This window comes from Chionomys nivalis, chromosome 9 (assembly GCF_950005125.1).
Source record: "Chionomys nivalis chromosome 9, mChiNiv1.1, whole genome shotgun sequence".
In the NCBI taxonomy this organism is placed as follows: Eukaryota; Metazoa; Chordata; class Mammalia; order Rodentia; family Cricetidae; genus Chionomys; species Chionomys nivalis.
The window spans coordinates 46088922-46109030 of NC_080094.1; the positions used below are offsets into that span (position 1 = coordinate 46088922).

At 44.2% G+C, this 20109-nt stretch overlaps 1 protein-coding gene across 1 annotated transcript in view; it reads right to left on the bottom strand.

Moving 5' to 3' along the window:
* The window catches only part of Mertk (MER proto-oncogene, tyrosine kinase), a 101778-nt gene that overhangs the window by 16892 nt on the left and 64777 nt on the right, over positions 1-20109 (bottom strand). Inside the window, exons 9-15 of the mRNA XM_057781866.1 lie at positions 13202-13355; positions 10583-10736; positions 8287-8372; positions 6596-6691; positions 5803-5883; positions 3271-3363; positions 1614-1732 (exon numbers count right to left, since the gene is read on the bottom strand). Coding sequence (XP_057637849.1) covers positions 1614-1732; positions 3271-3363; positions 5803-5883; positions 6596-6691; positions 8287-8372; positions 10583-10736; positions 13202-13355 — 783 coding nt within the window. The remainder of the gene's footprint in view (positions 1-1613; positions 1733-3270; positions 3364-5802; positions 5884-6595; positions 6692-8286; positions 8373-10582; positions 10737-13201; positions 13356-20109) is intronic.

Genomic DNA, 20109 nt, shown 5'->3' on the forward strand with positions numbered 1-20109 from the left:
ATCTTAGCGTAAGGATGTAGCTTGGTTGGTAGAGTGTTTATAAAGCATGCAAGTGGCCCTGGGCTCGATCCTCGGCACCACAGGAAGCGGACATGGTGGTAGGAGCCTGTAATCCAGAACTCCAGAGACAGAGACAGAGACAGGAGGCTCAGAAGTTAAAGGACATCCTTAGCTAGATAGTGAATTTGATGCCAGCGCTCAGGCTACAAGATTTTCTGGACGAAAGAGAGAGAGAGAGAGAGAGAGAAAGAGAGAGAGAGAGAGAGAGAGAGAGAGAGAGAGAGAGAGAGAGAAGCCTTGAACTGAATTTTCAGGCTTTCTATAGAAATTGACTCAAAATGGATTGAGATTCAAACAGATAGTGTAAAACTAAACAGGTTTAGAAAGTAACAGGAAAAAAAATTAAATCAGGGGTTAGTAAAGAGTTGTCACATACAACAGTCAAAACATGAAACACGAAAGAGAAAATTGACACACATGCCTATAATTGCACTCACCAGAATCCTGCTGTTAGTGGCAGCTAAGGGGACAGAGGTGCCTGTGTTAGAGAATGCCCAGGTATTTTAGTGATTGTTTCAGTTCCTTCCTGCAGCCTGCACTTTTTGGCAGCAATGACTTAGGGCATTGTTGGCCCACAGCAAATCCTGTCCTAACATAGGGTGATTCCTGACAGAAATCAGTCCCATGTTTTTCCACTGTGGGTGTCCTGCAGTAATGCTGCCATCTTAGACAGAGAAGTGATAGAGAGCAGCGAGGACCAGCCTGACAACGCCAGGAACACAAACCACAGCTCCGACTCCATAGGCACGGGTCTTCCCTGGGAGGGGACACGGTGCTCACTTCACAAGGAGGCCCACAGCAATGTCTCCATCATAGGATCCCCAAATCTACAATTTTGACGTCCAAAGTAAAAACTGACCCCAAAGAGGACAAGCTTTTAAATTCATATTTTCAAACCTCTGAGATGATTCATCACTAGCTTTCTGGGTATAACCCCAACTGCCAAGGCTGTGCAGTCAGTCAGTCCCCAGGGCATAAGGCAGTAATAAAGTATAAGGATGGTGGCTGAGCCTCTCACCTCACTCACCGTATCTTCCCACAACCCATCTTAGCGAGGATCACGAGATGATGCATTCACAATTGAATATTTCATACCTCAAAGGCTGAAACTCATGACTCCAAGGAGGGCTCTGGAAGATTTACTTCCAGATTTACACCAGCTGGAGCTGGGTATGGTGGCACAAATGTGTGATCCCTGCCCTCAGGAGGCTCACCCGGGTTATAATGTGAACTTATCTCAAATAAACAAAACACATCTTTTAGGATGTGTTCTTTACCAGCCTGCAATGAGTAAAGGCACACATAGGCTGCAGTCAAGGAGACTTTGGCCCAAGATTGTGGGACCACCTGGCCTCCTCCCACCATGAACAGGGATAAAAGACTCACTCATAGGCCTGGTGAGGGGATGGAAAGCATAGTTCACCCCTGGGTGCACACAGAACTTTGAAAACCAAGACCAGTGTCCTCCTCTGCATTTTCAGAGACTCATAGGTTGTCCCAGTTGTCATAAAAGCTTCAGGAACAGTTAAGAGGCAGCACAAGTGGCCTGTTACCTTTGGTCTTGATTCTATCCGGGAATATAGCAGGAACGTATGCAGGTCTCCGTATTTCATGAAGGGTAAAACCACCATGGGCTTTGGGATGCCTTGAGAGCTCATTTCTATACACACGCCTGAAATTGAAAACAGGACTGGTTACAAAGAGCCCTTGTTAGGTATGAACACGTAAGCCCTGGAGGCCACTGGCCAAATTGGAGCCATGTGCTACCAGGTCAAGAGGTGAAAAATCAAAAGTTCGGAACTCTCACAGTGGATTCTATCATATGGAACACCTGCAGGCTGCAGGACACTCTCTCTCTCTCTCTCTCTCTCTCTCTCTCTCTCTCTCTCTCTCTCTCTCTCCCTCCCTTCCTCCTTCCCTCCCCCCCTCTCTCCCCCTTTCCCTGTCTCTCTCTCTCTCCCTCCCTCCCTCCTTCCCCCCCCTCTCCCCCTTTCCCTGTCTCTCTCTCTCTCTCTCTCTCTCTCTCTCTCTCTCTCTCTCTCTCTCTCTCTCTCTCTCTTCTCTCCTTCCCTCCCTCCCCTTTTATCCTTCCTTTCTTTCAGGTTAGGCTAGCGTTTGCAAGAGAACTCTCAAAACTTGACCTGTTACAAGAACAGACAACTTGAAACCAAGGAATTTTGTGTTCTGCTTTTGTTAGACTAAATCACTGAGGGGTACAGGCCTCAGAGAATCTGAGGGCAAATTAGTTAAATACTCCTATGAAAAGGTCTACTGTAACCAGATGCTTAAAGTTATTAAGTACTTTTGAGGGCCTGTAGGTAAAACCCCTCTTTCTGAACTTTCGGTGATTGAAGCTACAATGCCTTAGCATGGAATTCTCGAATGAGCTGGTCACCTGATCCTAGGCTTACAAAATGTAGTGTATCAAGCAAAGTTTAATGTCTCTCCAAGTCTGTCTGGTAAAGCCACTAACTGCAAACAATAGCTACTTCTTTGACATTCGATTTTATCCAAACCTTAGCTTTCACATCTCTACAGTGTCAGCCATAGAGAACATTGAAAGATCACTAAGAGATTTATTATGAACCCGGGCAAAGGGCAGGGAAGAAAAAGGCCAGTATTTCTAGATTGTTTCTCTATTTCAGAATAGTGTCCCTTGCACATCATGTACTGATACCTATGTGTATTTTTTAACATTGATATAAAACCAAATTTCCTTAAATTGTGTCTATGAAATCGTCAATATGCCATATTCACAATTGGCTCATAAATTATTTCTCAAAGACTGAAATGTCTAGGTTCATAGCATTACTTCACTGGTTTTCAATTCACAGACAGCCTCCACCCCACAAAGACTATCACGTTACTAGCTCTGGTGTCTTGCCTTTGGGTCACCGGGGGTTATTTTAACTGACAGTCTTCTAATTCCTTGGATACTCTCGCTATCTCTAATTCTGCCAGCATCCAGAAAACACAAACCCATTTTTACTCTCAGCCTTAGGAGGCAGGATGAACCCAGGGTTGTGATTTTGATATAAACCTCTCTACACCAGAACTTTTCCTTTTCTTCTTCAGCATTCAGTGGGCCAGCAAAGCTCCTCCCAGCCTCGCTCTGGTATCCCCCTCCCCAGGCAAACCACTCCCAGCCTTGCTCTGCCAACCCCCTGAGGTAAACCCTCCCAACCTCGCTCTGGCATCTCCCTGAGGTACCTAGGAGACAGATGACGTTTGGGTGGTTGAAGTCTTTCATGCACGCTGCTTCACTGAGAAACTCCTCGATCTCCCGGTGAGAAAAGTTGTCCACTAGAGGAGCAAATGGAAAATGCAAGGCATGATCAACATTCCCAATTTAGAGGAGGGGCCAGAAACGGCACTTTTGTTCAGTAAAACCAAAATCCACACCTGGCTTCACGGTGCACTTTTTTTTTTTTTTTCGAGACAGGGTTTCTCTGTGGTTTTGGAGCCTATCCTGGAACTAGCTCTTGTAGACCAGGCTGGTCTCGAACTCACAGAGATCCGCCTGCCGCTGCCTCCCAAGTGCTGGGATTAAAGGCGTGCGCCACCACTCTTAACTCTGAGGGAAGCTGAGGTGGGAAGACTCAGAGGCCAGCCTGAGCTAGATAGCAAGACCCCCGTCTCTAAAAACAAAACAAAACAAATCCCCCCTCTCAAACAAAAATAAAAACTCCTAAAATCAGGAAAAGGCAAAACTATAGAGACAGGCAAGAGTCCTCGTAGTGTTTGGGGGCTGGGAGAAGAGAAGAGAGAAGCCAAAGGGAAAACCTGAGGGAATTTTAGGTCATGCAACTCTTCCGTATAATGTCATATGGGGATCATAGATCACTCATGCACTTGTCAGACCCATAGAACTATACAAGACCAGCAGTAAACACTAGCAAAAACAAAGAACTTCAGTCAATGATACGTCAGCTTGAGCCCAGCAATTGTACGATATGCTAATGAACTATGGTTGCTTATTACACTAAAGAGAAGTTGTGTGTGTGAGGGATGGGGACACAGGGTGACTGTACAGTTGTTCTGCAAACCTAAAACTGGTCTTAAAATGCTCATTTAGTAGACTTTTCATTTTAATATTAAAGGAAAAAAAATCTCCCCAAATCTAAAGTGATTTCCAACTGGTCTGTCCCAATTACCTTTGCCTTCTCCTTGCTATGGATATACGCCCAAGTTCATGATGACTAATTGTTAAATCACACCTGTGAGCCGGGTGCACGTCATACCAAAATTTTGAAATATAACCAATTTAAGAGAACTATTTACGATTTAATATTGGCCCATCAAGACAGCTTGGTGGATAAAGGGCTTGCCCCAGAAGTTTGATGACCTGAATTTGATCCCTGGGAATGTACAAGTTATTCTCTTGTCTCTGCTCATGTGCTGTGGTCCAAGTGTGTGTGTGCGTGCACACACACAAATAAATAATTTAAAATAAAATTTAAAAAAATAAAATTCAATATTAGGCTATATAAAACAAGCCAGTCCCGAGAGAATAAATCCTATTTGATTTTCGGGCAGTGCTTAGAGTGACAAAGCCAGACAGGAAGTAGAATGGCTATTTCCTGGGTAGGGCAGGGGAGTGGGGAGTATAGAATTTCTGTCTGAAAAGAGGGAAAGTTTAAGAACTGGATGGTGGTGCTGGGTCCATGGCAACATGAAGGTCCTACATGCCATTGGCCTACACATTTAAAAATGGTTAAGATGGCAAATTTTATTTTGTGTATATCTTACTATAATTAAGAACAGACAAAACATAAGGCCAGACATGTCTTGAGGGATTTCTTTACCAGGGTGTAACTAGTGACTTAAACGGCCTGAGAGTGCCTAGCCAGGGTCAGTCTGTGCAATTCTAAGGGTTTACTATATATTTATCTCATCCAGGTACAGAAAACTTAGAACCTTTACATTTATAAGAGATCTGTCACCTTCCTCATCTCCGCCTCCCTTTGCTACAGAGCTTCAGGGGACCCAACAGCGGGTGGGGACAGAGGTCTGCCTGTCAACCCTAGGCAAATGGCGACTCAGGAGTCTTGCTTTTTTTTTTTTTTGTAAGTTTGAACATATTTACTTTCCCACATCATCAAAATTATGTCCCCTCCAGAAAACAGTACTCGTGAGTGACTATGTCACCCCGTGGACAATGTCAATCTTTGGTCACAATGTCAAGAGCTCTTGGCTAAGAGTCTAATAAGCTCTCTTTAACATGCCCTGGTTTTTATTTTATCTTCCACAGTGCTTGAGATCGAACTCAGGGCCTAGTGCAGGCTAGCTGAATGAGTACTCTACCACTGAATTATATGGAGAATCTGAAGCCAGAGGCTAGCCTTATAATTTTAGATAACCAGCATGATATAATTCATGAGGGAGCTATTCTGAGAAGTGGCCCCACTTCAGACCAATCCCTAGAGTCAGATACTACCATCCCCCTGCCTCAGGAATTCACGCTTTTCTTGGGGATCATTAGCTGTACTAACTAATGGAGGAGGATGAGGGAGAGAAGTAATAGAGTTGGTGGAAGTGACAGTTGCTGCTTCGAGCATGAAGAGTACACCAGGCATGTGCACACAGAGAGCGCATCACGTGCTTCTGAGGTGACCATGCTCCCACATTGCCTGGTGGCCCATCAGCAACTGAGCCCAGAGCACAACCCCTGTTCTACCTGGGGCACCGGATATGGAGGTAACAGCCCACCCTGGAAGCATGGGTCCCATGCCGGAAACTCACACTTCATGGTCTTCACCGCCACCTTCTGAGACGTCCCATCTTCCTGCTTCAGATTGCCTTCCATTACAGACCCAAACTCTCCTGTGAAGTGAAGCAACGTCCATGTGATGCTGGGCAGACGCCCCTCCTGACCACAGGAATGCAGAGCTGTGTGGTCCTGGAGCGACTCAGCCGCAGACACCGGGCAGGGCCTGCTCAGACACTCGCACAGCAGGGTGAGCACTGGTGTCCTGAGTTTCAGTGGTCAGACTTCGCTTAGCTTGCCCCTTCACCAATCACCACAACTGACCCAGGAAACTTACAGGGAAACATGGCTAGAGACGGAGCTCTCAGGACTTTGTGCATGTTGGGGGCACCCTACCACAGAGCTACATTCCCAGCCCAAAGCATAGACTCTGTAAATAATACCATCATTCATGCTAAAAGCAGTTTTAAAATTTAGGTACATATTTTTCATCTACCAAAGAGGATCAGTACTTTAAAGTGTGTAGAACTCTGACCAATCAATAGATGATAATAATAAACAATAATTAATGAATCACACACTCTGCAACAAAAGAAGGGAATTCATACTTCCAAAGCTTACTCCGTGCCAGGGACTACAGGTGCCTCTTACATATTTCACATCTGAGTTTCAAAAATGCTCCCCTTTTAAGCTCCAAAGAAGAATTCTTTGTATTATAACTCCAAGTAATAAAATCAGTATCTTAGTCAATGAATACACATTAAAAAACAAAACCCTCAACTGCTCCTTGACTCAAATTTTAAAAAGAAACGCTTTGAAGTTGCTTACCTTCACCCAGAATTTTCCCAAGAATTAGAAGGTTTCTGTCAATCACGACATCTTCTAGTTTATTTTGCAGCTCCTCGCTCACCCCCAAGCTGTGCACTACAAACGAGCGATGGTGTAGAATCAGCAGGGTGCTCTCTTCATTAAAACAAGCAGACGTATATGCGAAGTCCTATACATAGCTACACATTTTCCCTGCTTTGTACTCATGTTAAAAAGTCTACACTCCGTTCTACTGTGATTGGGTGAATAAATTAATCCTTCAAGACGAGATCATCTACAAACAGCTATAAAAATGAGAGCCACACTTCCCTTCCCTTTTCGCAAGTCCACACTGAGATTTGTGCAGAAGTCCGCTTTTGACTTTAGAGAGGTTAGGGAAGCATACCGACAGGCACAGGCTGGTGGATAATGTATCCCTATTTATGATATAGAAAAGAGCCATCAGGACATCTCCCCTACCCTCGCATGCCAGCCAAGGAAGATTTAAAAAAAACACAGGAAATATCCAGAGAAAAAACTGTACTTGTATATGTGGTATGTGCCATCTCAATCTAAGAAACCAGGCTAAATTGAATACTTCAGGGGTTTGGTGAATAAGATCGTCTGCAGCAAGTAGGTAGAATATAATCAGGTGTGCAGTACCCGGGAGGGAGAACCATTTAATGACCACTGGCAGAATATTCAGCCTGGACTACAGCTGAGGCGTGAGCAACCTTTGAAAGAGATGAGCCTTAAGATTGGAAGGGAGATGTTCACTCTTATAAAAAAATTACTTAATTTGTTCTCCAATAGAAGGACAAACTGTCTAAATGAATAATTTTCAAATGCAAGAACAGGGACATCTAAAGATTGCAAAACGTTGGTTAAAAAGTAATTAATACTGCTGCACACCAAATAAGTTTTGATTCACAGTAGCCTGTATTCCGTCAGGCAATGTCCTGTTTTCCTTTGTATTATTTAGTTTTGCCAAGTAGCATGGATTTGACAATGTTTGCATTCTTTGTACATTGTTCCTGAAATTGTATCTGTTTACCCTCCCCCCTCAAAAAATCAGAACCCCCCACTCCCACTCATCAGAGGTCAAAACTTGCAATAGCTCGGCAGACTGTCCTTTGAGTTAGTGGCCAGGACAACAGGAAGTGAGGCTGAAAATTATATCCACTGTTTTGTGGCTTCCTTCAAACCTCTGCCTTCTGCCCCATCTCCCACCACCCACAAGGTTTTCCCTCTCCTTCTTGTTCCATGGGATTCTGGATCCTTAATTTGTTTCTTAATACCAGATTTACTTCTAATTTCCAGTAGCCTGATACGGCAACATTTGGTCATCTCCTTGCTAGTTTCTGAATGTTAAAACTATCCACCCCACCCAGTATAGTGACCAATGACTATAAACTCAGCACTCAGGATCCAGCTGAGGCAGGAGGATCATGAGTTTGAGGCCAGCGTGAACTACAAAGCAAGACCGTATCTCAGAAGAACAAAACAAAACAAAACAAAAAACCCATATATAACATATATATGTGCACACACAAATATGTACACACACATATATATCTATATCTTGGAAAATATATACATAAACATATTTTTTTCTTTCTTTCCCATTCTCTTCTCTTAGCTTTCATTAGAAACTTATCTTGGCTCTCCACTATTTTAACTTTTGCCAAAAAGTGAAAGGAAAGTCAGCTTACGGGTAAGCTCGATGGCTCGCCGACAGAAGGACTTCTTTGCTATGTAATTTACGACTAATTGGGAATCCTCCTCAGAGAATGCACCCCTGCACAAAAACAAAGATATCCAACCGTAAAGACAGGCAACGGACTCATGTGCCGCCACCGCAAGGTTGTCACGGTGTCGCCCGTGTGTATAGAGGGTTCTTCTGCTGTCAGAACATTTCCCTGCTGGGGATGCAGCTTGCATAGCTGGTGAGAGGCCTTGGGTTTGATTCCGAGTACTACAGGGGAAGAAGTCATAAAAACCATTTCCTACTGGGAAAAATAGACTGCTTTTCTCGAATCTATCTTAGCTCTACCAGGTAATAGCAAATTGTCTCTGACCAGATATCATGAAGGACATATAAAAGGGTTGGGTATCAATGCAAGTATGCTTGCCTACCATGGCCATGGCCCTGGATTCAAGCCCTATACCATACTTACATGCAGACATGATTATACATGTAAATATCTTATGAAAAAAGAATAACTAATACATTTTTAAAGATATTTACTTACTTTTCTGTGTATAATTGTTTTGCCTGCATGTGCACCATTGCTCCAGCCCCAGCAAGCCTTTGTCTTAAGGTTCATGTTTTGATTATTTAAAAAGTATTATGTAGATATGGTGTATCTATGTGAGTACCCGAGGATGTCAGAAGAGGACATAAGACCCTCTGGAGCTGTAGTTACAGGCGGTTGTCATGGCGCTTAGAACTGAACCCAGGTCCTCAGCAAGAGCAACAAGTGCTCGTAACTGTAGAGCCATCTCTTCATCCTGACTCAGCATCTCAGCTGACAGAACCTAATATTTTTAACTCAGGCTTACAACAGTTAGAATTGGTAATGACCTTGGAGTCCACTGAGAGACGGATAATAGCGAGGAAGTTGGGCGACGTTAAAAGGCTTGTCTAAAGTGACAGAACTGGGGCTGGAGAAGGAAAAGAGGGTTTTAAATTGGAATGTTCGGATACAAAATGGTTTCTATTTGAAATAGCCAAGGAAGGGAAAGGAGGGAGGGAAGGAAGAAGGATAAAACAGAAGACATGAAAAGCAAGAGTCAAGCCACCTTCAGCCACCCAGGGACGCCGATACCTCGGCAACTGTCCCTAAGTCCCCTCTACATACACGTCGGGCATCTTTCTCTGAAATGACTGGACCAGGAGTTTCAGGCCTTTTTCAGACTCTGGAATCTTGGAACCAAATCTAAACATGAAGCTCATTCCAATTTCACATCTACTTCACACACAGCATGAGGTAGATCATGCTTGTAATCACACAGCATGAAGGTAGATCATGCATGAAACAAAATTTCCAAATATGGCATCCTGTTGACACTGTTTCCAATTGAACCAGTTTGTAAAAGGTCATATTTTTCAGTTTATGGATGTCTGGGTTATACTGTAAAAAAAATAATAACTGGGGGCTGGGGAGATGGCTCAGTGGTAAAGTGCTAAGTGTGTAAGCATGATGATATGACCCCCAGATCCACATAAAAGTGTGGTGGTGTGTGCCTGTAGCCCCAACTGGAGGTAAAGAGAAAGACAGAACTTCTCCAGCTAGATGGTCAGCCTGTCTAGACAAAACAGTAAGACCTGGGTTTAATGAGAGAGCCTGTCTCAAAAAATATAATCGAGGGGCCTGTGAGATGGCTCAGTGGGTAAAGGTGCTTGCTGTGAAGTCTGCCAACCTGAGTTCAATGTCTGGAACCCATATGTGGAAGAAGAGAACTCTTGCAAGTTGTCCTCTGATCTCTTTATATGTACTGTGGCATTGAGTACACACACATACACAGACACACACACACCTGTACACATGTGCATATATCACACACACAATAACTGGGTCATTTTGAAAGCTTCTCATTCAACACCACCCAGTTAGCATAGCATGTCCTACTGAAGCTCGTCTCTGGAAAAGAGCTGGCTCTCGCAGTTGCTGACTTTCTAGGAACTGGTCTAAGTAGGGAAGTCACCTGACTCTGGGGCCTGCACGGGATAGGACAAGGCAGAAGCCCAGCCAGCCAGCTGCTATCATCTGTCATAACAACCTCACCAATACCACTATATATATATATATATATATATATATATATATATATAGAGAGAGAGAGAGAGAGAGAGAGAGAGAGGGTTTCATCCATCCCAGCTCTACATAGACCAGGTTGGTCTCAAACTCACAAAGATCTGCCTGCCTCTGCCTCTGGTTCTCCTGGGATTAAAGGCATGTTCCACCATGCCTGCTCAAGGTTAACATTTTTAAGTCACAAACTTACCCAAACTTTGTTTCCTGGACTCTTCTTCTGATGGCCAGAGAAATATACAAAATCAACCCGATTAAAACAAATCCACAAAAGCAGCCAAGAATGATGAGCATGGACTCCGTGTTGCCAGGTGCTGGAGTCGACGAGGGTGCGTAATCTACCCTACCTGGGACAGATCCAAAGACGTTAATTGGAACTAATCCTCGGGGATTCAGAATACATAGGATACACAGGCTTGCAATCCTTTAATGTTTTGTGATTGGTGGATGCAGGTCGTTCTCAATGCAAGGTGAAATGATGCAGAGTTACAGCTATCAATGCAGCTAGGAACGGGAGAGCCGGCTGCTCCTGAGGAAGACCCAGGTTCGGTTCCCAGTGCCTACACTGGTGCACAGCACGGCTTGACACTCCAGCCTGAAGGGTCCACTGCTCCCCCCTGGCCTCCATGGTCACTGCTCTCAGATGGTGCATATACAGACAAGCAGACACAAATCCACACAAATAAAAATAAAAAGGGCTGGAGAGATGGTTCAGCAGTTAAGAGCACTGTCTGTCCTTCCAGAGGACCTGGGTTTAATTCCCAGCATCCACATGGCAGCTCACAACTGTCTGTAACTCCAGTTCCAGGGGATCTGACACCCTCATGCCAATGCACATAAAATGAAATTAAATGTATTATTAAAAAATTTAAGAAAACAATGAGACTAGTTTTACTGTCTCACTCCACAGTATATGCCTGTCAAAACAACACATTGAACTCAGCAAACATATACACCTTTTTCTTGTCAATTAAAAAAAAACCCAAATGACAAACTTGTTTCATGTTGGTAATAAATGCAGAAGAAAATAAAAAATTAGTAAACCTAACATTTTCTTGGTGCACAGCATTTGGTGCACCATTTCCCTTCCAACCCAGCCGGTTCATCTCTTGCCACCTTTCATATTTTCTCATCGATTCCTTCTGTCAACTATCCATGTCTGTAAAAATCACTCGGATTCAGTACTGGGAGGCAAGGAAGTCACACGGACGCGTGTCTTGGCCAACTGTGTGAACTGGGTGACAGATGTGGGAGCCAGTCACCGGTAAGCTTGGAAACACGTGCTAAGACTACTGTGGAGAGGCTGCGCATCTGTCACTCAAGATGACGAGAGGCAACGTTAGGCTGCGTGCGATGACAGTTCTCAAAGGAGGGTAGCTGAAATTTGAAATGTATTGCTGGGAACTGGTGCTACTTAGACTGTAGTTGTGGGTGCTTTTACGGGTGATTCTGCCTATGAGGCAACCTTCTACAGTTTATGACACATGGAAATGAAAGTCCTACGGTCGTCATTTATGACCCTTAAGAAGGATGGGTCACTACTGATGTGTGTATTTGCCAACGTGTGCATGCATTAATGCACGCGTGTGGATATTCATGGAGACCAGAAAGGGGCATCAGATCCCCTGGAGCTAGAGTTATAGGTTGCTGTAAGTTGCCTGATGTGGGTACTGGAAACTAAGCTCCGGTCCTCTGTAAGAGCAATAAGTGATCTTAATTGCTGTTCTAAACCTTGGTTTGTGAAGCTGTAGCATGAGTTCTGACAGGTCTTAATAATAAAACACAAGTGGAGAGGTAAGGTGGCTGTGGTTTTGTTCCTTCGTCTCTCGGATCTCTCAGCATTTTCCCCAATATCTGACTCAGGCTTTTATTATTAAGACCTATTAGAACTCGGGCTACGTAAAGCTGTGCCTTTTGATGCTGAATCTCACTGTTTTGAGTTTCTTCCAGGTAGACACCCTTGGTCTCCCTAGCATCACAGAGTATGTTCCTCCAGAATGGAGTCTAGCTCCAATTTGTACGAAAAGGAGAGTTTGCCTGGGGATCACTGGGAAAGAGACAGACACAAATGAGTCATCTGTTCTCAAATCTCAACTGCTATTGGGTGCAAAGACTGTGTTTGGCATGAACTTGCTAGTGAGTAAGTCATGCTTGAAGAGATGGCTGGGCATGGAGCGTGCAGCAATGGTTTAATACTAAACAGCCTCGGGTAGGTTGGAGTCAGGACAAAGGTAGCTCCCCTGATTTACAGAAGCGTGAGCATCACGGTGGCTCCTTGACAAAGAACATTCCAGCAATAGGCAAGAGCTAATATGCATGGCTGGGCATTTAGCTCAACTAGTCAGGGCTGCATGAGGAGGGCATTTGGAGGAAACACTCGATGTTCTATGCAGACTAAGTCGCTGAGCGCATTACCCAAGGGTTGAGCAGGTAAAAACAAGGCAAGCAGTAGCCTCAAACAGAGCAGAAACAAATGTGGCAAACCAACCATGCCAGTCAGAGGCAACTAAGGACTAACAGCATTGCCTGTCCAGATTACAGTGCCGTGTGCCTTGGAGCAAATCTAACAGGTAAAGTCCAACTTAGTATTCTAAAAGGACGAAGCTTCCTCAGGAGTTATAAGTGTTAACAGTAAAGGCAGGAGTGTTGGGGTTCTGTGGATTGTATTCTAAAGTTCCTTATGATTGCCACAATGCATTTTGGTTCTTATTTTACACTTGTCAATCAGCCACCGTCGCACTGGTCCCACTTAGGCAGTCTGGGAGCTGCTCAGACTGCTACGTTCTGCAGCCAACAGGGGCCCCTGACTCACTGTATTCAGGAATGATTATTTTCATTGGCTCACTGAAAGGTCCAACACCCCCTTTAGTGATGGCTGCAATCCTCACTGTGCAGGTAGCATTGTAGATTTGGACAGGAATCTGAGCCAAGCTGCCATTCCGGCTGACTTCTTCAGAAAGTTCTTTCTGGTAACAGAGAGGAAAAAGAAAAAGGGAAATGAAACACTGGGGCAAGCGGGGACCTCACTAGACAGCTGCCCACATGCCCAAAGTTCCTTCTGAAGGAAGCCACCCATTTTCCATGCACAAAGGTCATGCTTCACATAGTTCCTTCTTCACAAGGGCCATTGCTGGTGCCACTATATGATGGATCATGGAGCTGGGAGTAGGGATGGGGGCTGCAGCAATCTCAAACCTTGGGAGCCTTGGGAAACTAAGATCCCGAAGGCATGACACCTACAGCTATCACCTAAGAAACTTCTGGCACAGAGGGAACACTTAGTGGATGTTTCTAGATCAGAGATTCGCAACCTTCCTACTGTTGCAACTCTTTAATATAGTTCCCAACAACAAGATCATTTTGTTGCTGCTTCACAACTGTAATTTTGCTACTGTTATGAACAGTAATGAAATGGAGTCTGGGTCCTATGGAAGAGCAACCAGTGCTCTTAACCACCCAGCTACCTCTCCAGCCCCAGCTGATATGTGCTGGATACCTGGTATGTTCCCCCAAGAGGTCACAACCCACAGGTGAGAACCACTGTTCTGGATGCTAAGAGCAGGACTGAACCCTTGTGATCCCACGTGCAAAATCTTCCCTTTGGCACAATGCCACAGACTTACATTGTCCCTGGGTACTAACACCTACCAACTATCCTTGGTTTAGCCAACCTTCTGTTCCCTGAAGTCCTGAGGATTCTCGGTAAACTCTCTAGATGGATGGAGAGGGGAAGTGGTTGCATTTCCCTCCTCTTCTTGTCAAATAGACAACTTGTACGATTTGAAATCGTTTCTTTTTATATTTGTTCATTTTATGTGCATGAGTGTTTGTTTTGCCTGCATGTATGCCTGTGTACCGCATACATGCCTAGTGCCCACGGAGGTCAGAAGAGGATGTTGGATCCCCTGGAACTGGAGTTACAGACCGTTGTAAGCCACTGTGTGAGGTGCTAGGAATGGAGTCTGGGTCCTCTGGAAGAGCAACCAGTGCTCTTAACCACCCAGCTACTTCTCCAGCCCCAATCGGTGCAATTTTTGAAGAATATTTGAAGCCTGGGTTTATTTTCACTGCTGCTGGTTTAAAGCCATTGTCATGCAACAGTGAGATGTGAAGACCCAGGGAGAGAAACAGCCTTAACCGACGTGTTCCTCAGGTTCTCCAAACCTCCACAGTCAAAACGCTCTCTGCTGTGGGAAATGTATTTGGACCTGGAGTTTTTATTTTTGTTATTTTTGAAATCATAATATCATCACATTTCTGCTTTCTCCTTCCTCCCTCTAAACCCTCTCATAGACCCCCACCTTGTTCTCTTTCTAATTCATAGCCTCTGTTTTTTATCACTGTTGCTACATGCTTATATGTATTGACATGCTGCTTGTATGTATGTTTTCAGGACCAATAGACATGCAGAAGTGAATGGGGAAAGCCCACGAGGCTCCAGCCCTACACAAAGAACTACAAGCTTAAGGGAGGGCAGAGTGGGAGAGACAGTCTTCCCCAGGGAAGAGCACAGCAATTGATAATCCAGTACCAAATGGGCAGCTTTTTGAAGGGAAAATCATGTGGTTGTCAGTCTGAAATGAGGCTCTGGGAACCTCTTCATCCCTGGATGGTGGACTTTTGATGTCAGAGGGTAATAGCAGGTTATGTGGGGTACAGGTACCACAAACCATCGTTGGACTGGAGGCATGGTTGCTGCTGGTAACTTCATCTCAGGTTCAATGGGTTTCAAGCCAGTCACTTCTAGAAATGGTACAGGATAGAGCTAGCTCAGCCTCAGGGCCGGTCATTCATGACCTAGAAGCCATTGGTTTGGCCTTCTAGAGCTATTTCCGAATCTAAACCAGAAGTGACCCTTAAGTCTCGGGAGGGAAAGAAACAAAAAGAGAGATATCACCTCCTGTCCTTCGGCCACAGGCCTGAGCTCATGGGATGTGCCAAAGATTTCTGTTGTTAAATAAACACAAGAACAGTTAGCCACGGTGGGGGCTGCATAGCCTAGGTTGGTCCTTTTTAGAAAGGAAGTGTTTTATTTCGATAGTGGGTGACTTTGTAATTCTGCCTTTAATTTGGGGGTAGATAGAACTGAAAATCATCAGTTAGTGTAACTCCAGTCCACACCCTGAGTCCCAGAGCCTGGTCTCATTGAGACAGAGTCTATGGTATAGCTCTCAGCCTGACTGCTCTTTTAGCTTAAGACTTCATGCTAAAAAGGAAACTGGCCCTGCATCTGGCTGTATACTGGTTTTTCCCACGAAGACTCAAATATGATACATTGTTTATAAGAGAAATTACCTATAAATCAAAAGGAAACACACAACTAGGAAAAGATTACATATCTAGACTAGTATAAATCCTAGCAAGAGTGAAATTAAAAAGAAATAAATGTAACAGTCATTTGTTCCTTGGGATCTACAGGGTTGGTACCCCACACAAAATGGCTAGGTCTGTGCTCAGCGGTGGGTACACGCTTAGCTGAAGTGATGCTTTGGGTTTCATCCTCAGTGAGCGAACACAGACACGGTATGATTTTATACAACTCATTGTAAATTCTTTTGTCAAAAACTAAAATATTTTGAGAATTTCACACAAGTATTTACCTCATTTTCCCCACTCCCTCTCAAATGGTAAGTTCTTCCTTAATTATTGTCAGGCACACCACACACACACACACACACACACACACACACACACATTTCTATATAAATACAACCCTCTGAATCCACGTAGTGTTGTTCATGTCATGTATTTAAAGCTGACCACTTGCAGTGGATAACCTATCATGGGGCTTGCCCCCAGAGAGAAAGGATTCTTCCCCCTTAGCAGCCAGGAATTGCTTGTAGCTCTTCATCTAGGAGTGGGGCTGTGTGAGAGCTCCCCAACCCATGTCGGCATGTATAACCTTTGATCATGTGCACTATCCAATAAACTGTTAACAGCTGCTCTCTTACTTATGGTTTTTAACAGTGTGATTATTCATGTAATATTGCTATTGTTGTTAGATGGTTTCGGGAATAATGATCCAAACAATTTTTTTTTTTTAAGACAGGGTTTCTCTGTATAGTTCTGGCTGTCTTGGAACTCACTCTGCAGACCAGGCTGGCCTCAAACTCACAGAGATCTACCTGCCTCTGTCTCCCAAGTGCTGGGATTAAAGGCGTGCACCAATCACTGCCTGATTCAAACAAAATTTTTAATGCTTTTTTTTTTTTGTCCTATGGAGCAAAGCCAGTGTTTGTGCATTCTGAACATATTTTCTAGCACTGAAACACATTCCTAGCCTCAAAAAACAATGGTTTGGTGATATCTATATGTATATTCTCTCAGCGATGGGGAGGTAGAGGGAGGAGGATTGCTAAAAATCCCAGGCCAGCTAGGGCTAAGGCTTACTTTGTAGCCCCTGGCTGGACACTCACTATGCAGACCAGGCTGGTTTTGAACTGCAGTTTTCATAACCACATTTTCTCTGTGCTAGGATTACAGAACAACCATGCCTGGTTAGGCAGATAAAATGCTTACTAACAGTCATGATTTATTTTCTGAATATTTTCAATCTGTGATTAATTGACTTCATAAATGTGCAAGTCACAGACATGGAAGACCAACTATGGTTTACAAAGCCTACTTACTTGGGGCCTTTAATTCATTATGAAAACTTAGAGAGATTATTTTTCATTTCCACCTTTTATTCCCAAGAGGAGTTAGCACAGGCAAAGAGCTAACCTGGAAACAGTGCATGGAGCAGTGTCCAGGCTGGCAAGTGTGACGCTTCTTTTCATTCTGATTTTGTATACTGCAGTTGACTTAAGACTGGAATACTAAGTATCTACCACATATATCCTGTCTTGGAATTGTCAGAGTGAAAATCAGAGCTGTTTCCCAGAATGCAGTGGTCTGCTCATGAGGTGTGTGCCATGGGCCACCTGCATATTTGTTTAGTGAGCTTTCACTGTTCACCAACATAAAGACTTGAAAATCTACTTTTTTTTTAAGGTAGTGAAGTCCAATTTATACTATGGCATTTGAATGTAATTTCCCATAATTACTTTTTAAAATGACATATAGACTTTTGGGGACAAGAAAGTAGCAACAGCATGTCTTTAGAAAGACAACTTTTTTCCTGGTGGTGTGGCTTAGATGGAGTTAAGACAGGGCAACTATGTATTTTGTTTTATGATTATCAAATGACTTTAACATCACCAAATATTCTATGAGAGATTCACACCCTGTAGCGGATAACTGTCTAAGAGCATGGCCCATTTCCAGCCCCATGAGCAATAACTTCAAGGAGGGAAGAAGTATCAGATAAAAGCTGTGTCACATGAGGTAACAAAGGTCACTTGTTAAAAGTGCTCAGATCCATAGCTACCAGTGACAAACCCGTATCTTCCTGTCATTACGTCTGAGGGTCAACACTGTGGCGCTAAGTGGGAAACTATGTGTTAGAAAGAGAGCCAATGGCTGCTGGGAAGTAACCCCTGGCTCTGAGAAGCTCTGACTTTACAGCCAGCCAGACCCTGATTCTTATCCCCAGATCTCCAGTTCCAAGCTTTGTGGCCCTGGGTGAGTCATTCGACACCTCTAGACCCCGATTCCTTGGTGAAAACTCAGATGACTGTCTTTTTCACAATGTATGTAGCAGAGTTAAACAAGTTCCTGACATAAAACAGTGTTCAGTTTGCCCAAACAACAAAAACAACAACAAAACAAAAGAATCAATGGTGGTTCTTAGTATATTGGGTTGTGTTCATCAAGGTGCTGGGCTCGGGTCTCCCTCCTCTGCAGCTGCAAGGCCCCCCTTCAGCAACATTCTCATGGTCTCTTGTGAGCTTTAGAGCACTGGAGGAAATTGAACCATCTGGCTTCCAAAGGCAGGACACCGAGGACCCACTCAGAGATTACCTTCATGGCAAGCTTCTTCTCTAGCCAAAGTGAACCATTCTTAATTGATTCCTGGGTTTCAGAAGTGCCGTAGAGCCCTGACCTGTCTCATAAGAACATTGACTATTTCTCAGGCCTAAAAATTAAACCCTCTTTAGTACCCTGCTCTTCAGGGCTGAGAGAGAGAGAAGAAAGGGAAGGGGCAGGGAGCAGGGAGCATGTCAACATGCAGACACATCTCCTCTGCCCTGGCAAACTCAGGAGGAGGCAGAGGTCTCTGTCCAAGGAATCTGCAAGTGTAGTGCAGCTCCCCTGTAACATTAAAGAAGCTGGTTCCACACTGTGTGTGTGTGTGTGTGTGTGTGTGTGTGGTGTGTGTATGTGTGCACTTGGTAGTTCTAAGGATCAAACCTGGATCCTGGTGCATGGAAGGGAAGCACCCTACACTAAGCTATATACCCTCAGCCCAACCACATTGTTTCTTGATCACAATAATCTCTGTTGAGACTTCCATCTGATCAAAAATCTCTACCCACTACAAACACAAATCAAACCAGCCTTAGAACTAAAAATCCTCATTCAGAGGCACATTCTCCAGCTGATTTAGATGGTGTAGCAGGTTCCACACATTGGGCCCATAGCACCTCTCATCCTTCCAAAGCAAGGGCAAGGGTCCGTGTTCAGACAGTACACAGATGAACAAGACTCTAGCCTGGACAAGAGCACACAAGTCCTTGCCCCTCACCTTTAGACTTTGAGCTCTGATCTGGAAGTCAAAAAAAAAAAACAAAAAAAAAAAAAACAAAAATGGTTTAAAAAAAATCTTCACTGAGGTATAAGACATATCAGCTAGTAAAGACCAGAAGCTTTTTTGTCTAATTGCCCATACCATTCTCATGGCAGAGGGCACCGGGAGCACAGAACACAGCTGAGCATTGCTGGTGTCCTATGTAACAGAACTCTTGACTACCGCCATTCACAGCATCTCCATCACCATCAGCCTTCCCACACCTCAGCTAAAAAGGGCCTCGCTAGAAGAGTGGCTTTCACCCATGCCGGAGGCAGAAGGGATGACCAGGTATTGGTTGGCTTTTAGAGCACCCAGAAGTCTGTGATTGGCAGCCACTATTATCTGCCAATAAAGAAACACGACATTTGAGTCAGGCCACGCCTTTAATCCCAGCACTTGGAGACAGAGGTAGGCGGATCTCTGTGAGTGTAAGGTCAGCCTGGTCTACAGAGTAAGTTCCAGGACAGCCAGAGCTACACAGAGAAATCTTGTCTTGAAAAACCAAATAAGAAGAAAGAAAGAAAGAAAGAAAGAAAGAAAGAAAGAAAGAAAAAACAAACATGAAATTCCTCCTGTTTGTCATAGTGATATAAAGGTTACTAATGACAAAGGTACAAGCTCATCTTCCGTGTCACTGAAACATACCACACAGAGAGCTCTTCCAAGAAAGTTCTGAAGTTACACAAATGCAAAACCCAACCTGTTACAGCCATCAGTCAGTCAGAAATTTCCGAAGTGTCTGGTTTCCTGCTTTACGTAAGAAGAAGTAGCTAAAAGTGCAAACAAGAGGAGAGTTGGGAGAGACTGACACCGTCTCCGCTGTGGCCTTACAAGATGAAGAGTCCTAGAAATGAAGCGACATGTGCCCAGGTCATTGCAAACATCACTTCAGCCTGGTGGGATCCCACCCCACCCCCCGGGCCTTTTTCAGGATTCCCTCTTTGTCTCCAGGTTCAAATCATGAGACAGAAGCGCAATGGCAGCAGAGAATGCTCTCAAAATAACGTGACTGACGCAGCCTGTTGTTGTCACAAGGCCCGAAGTACAGT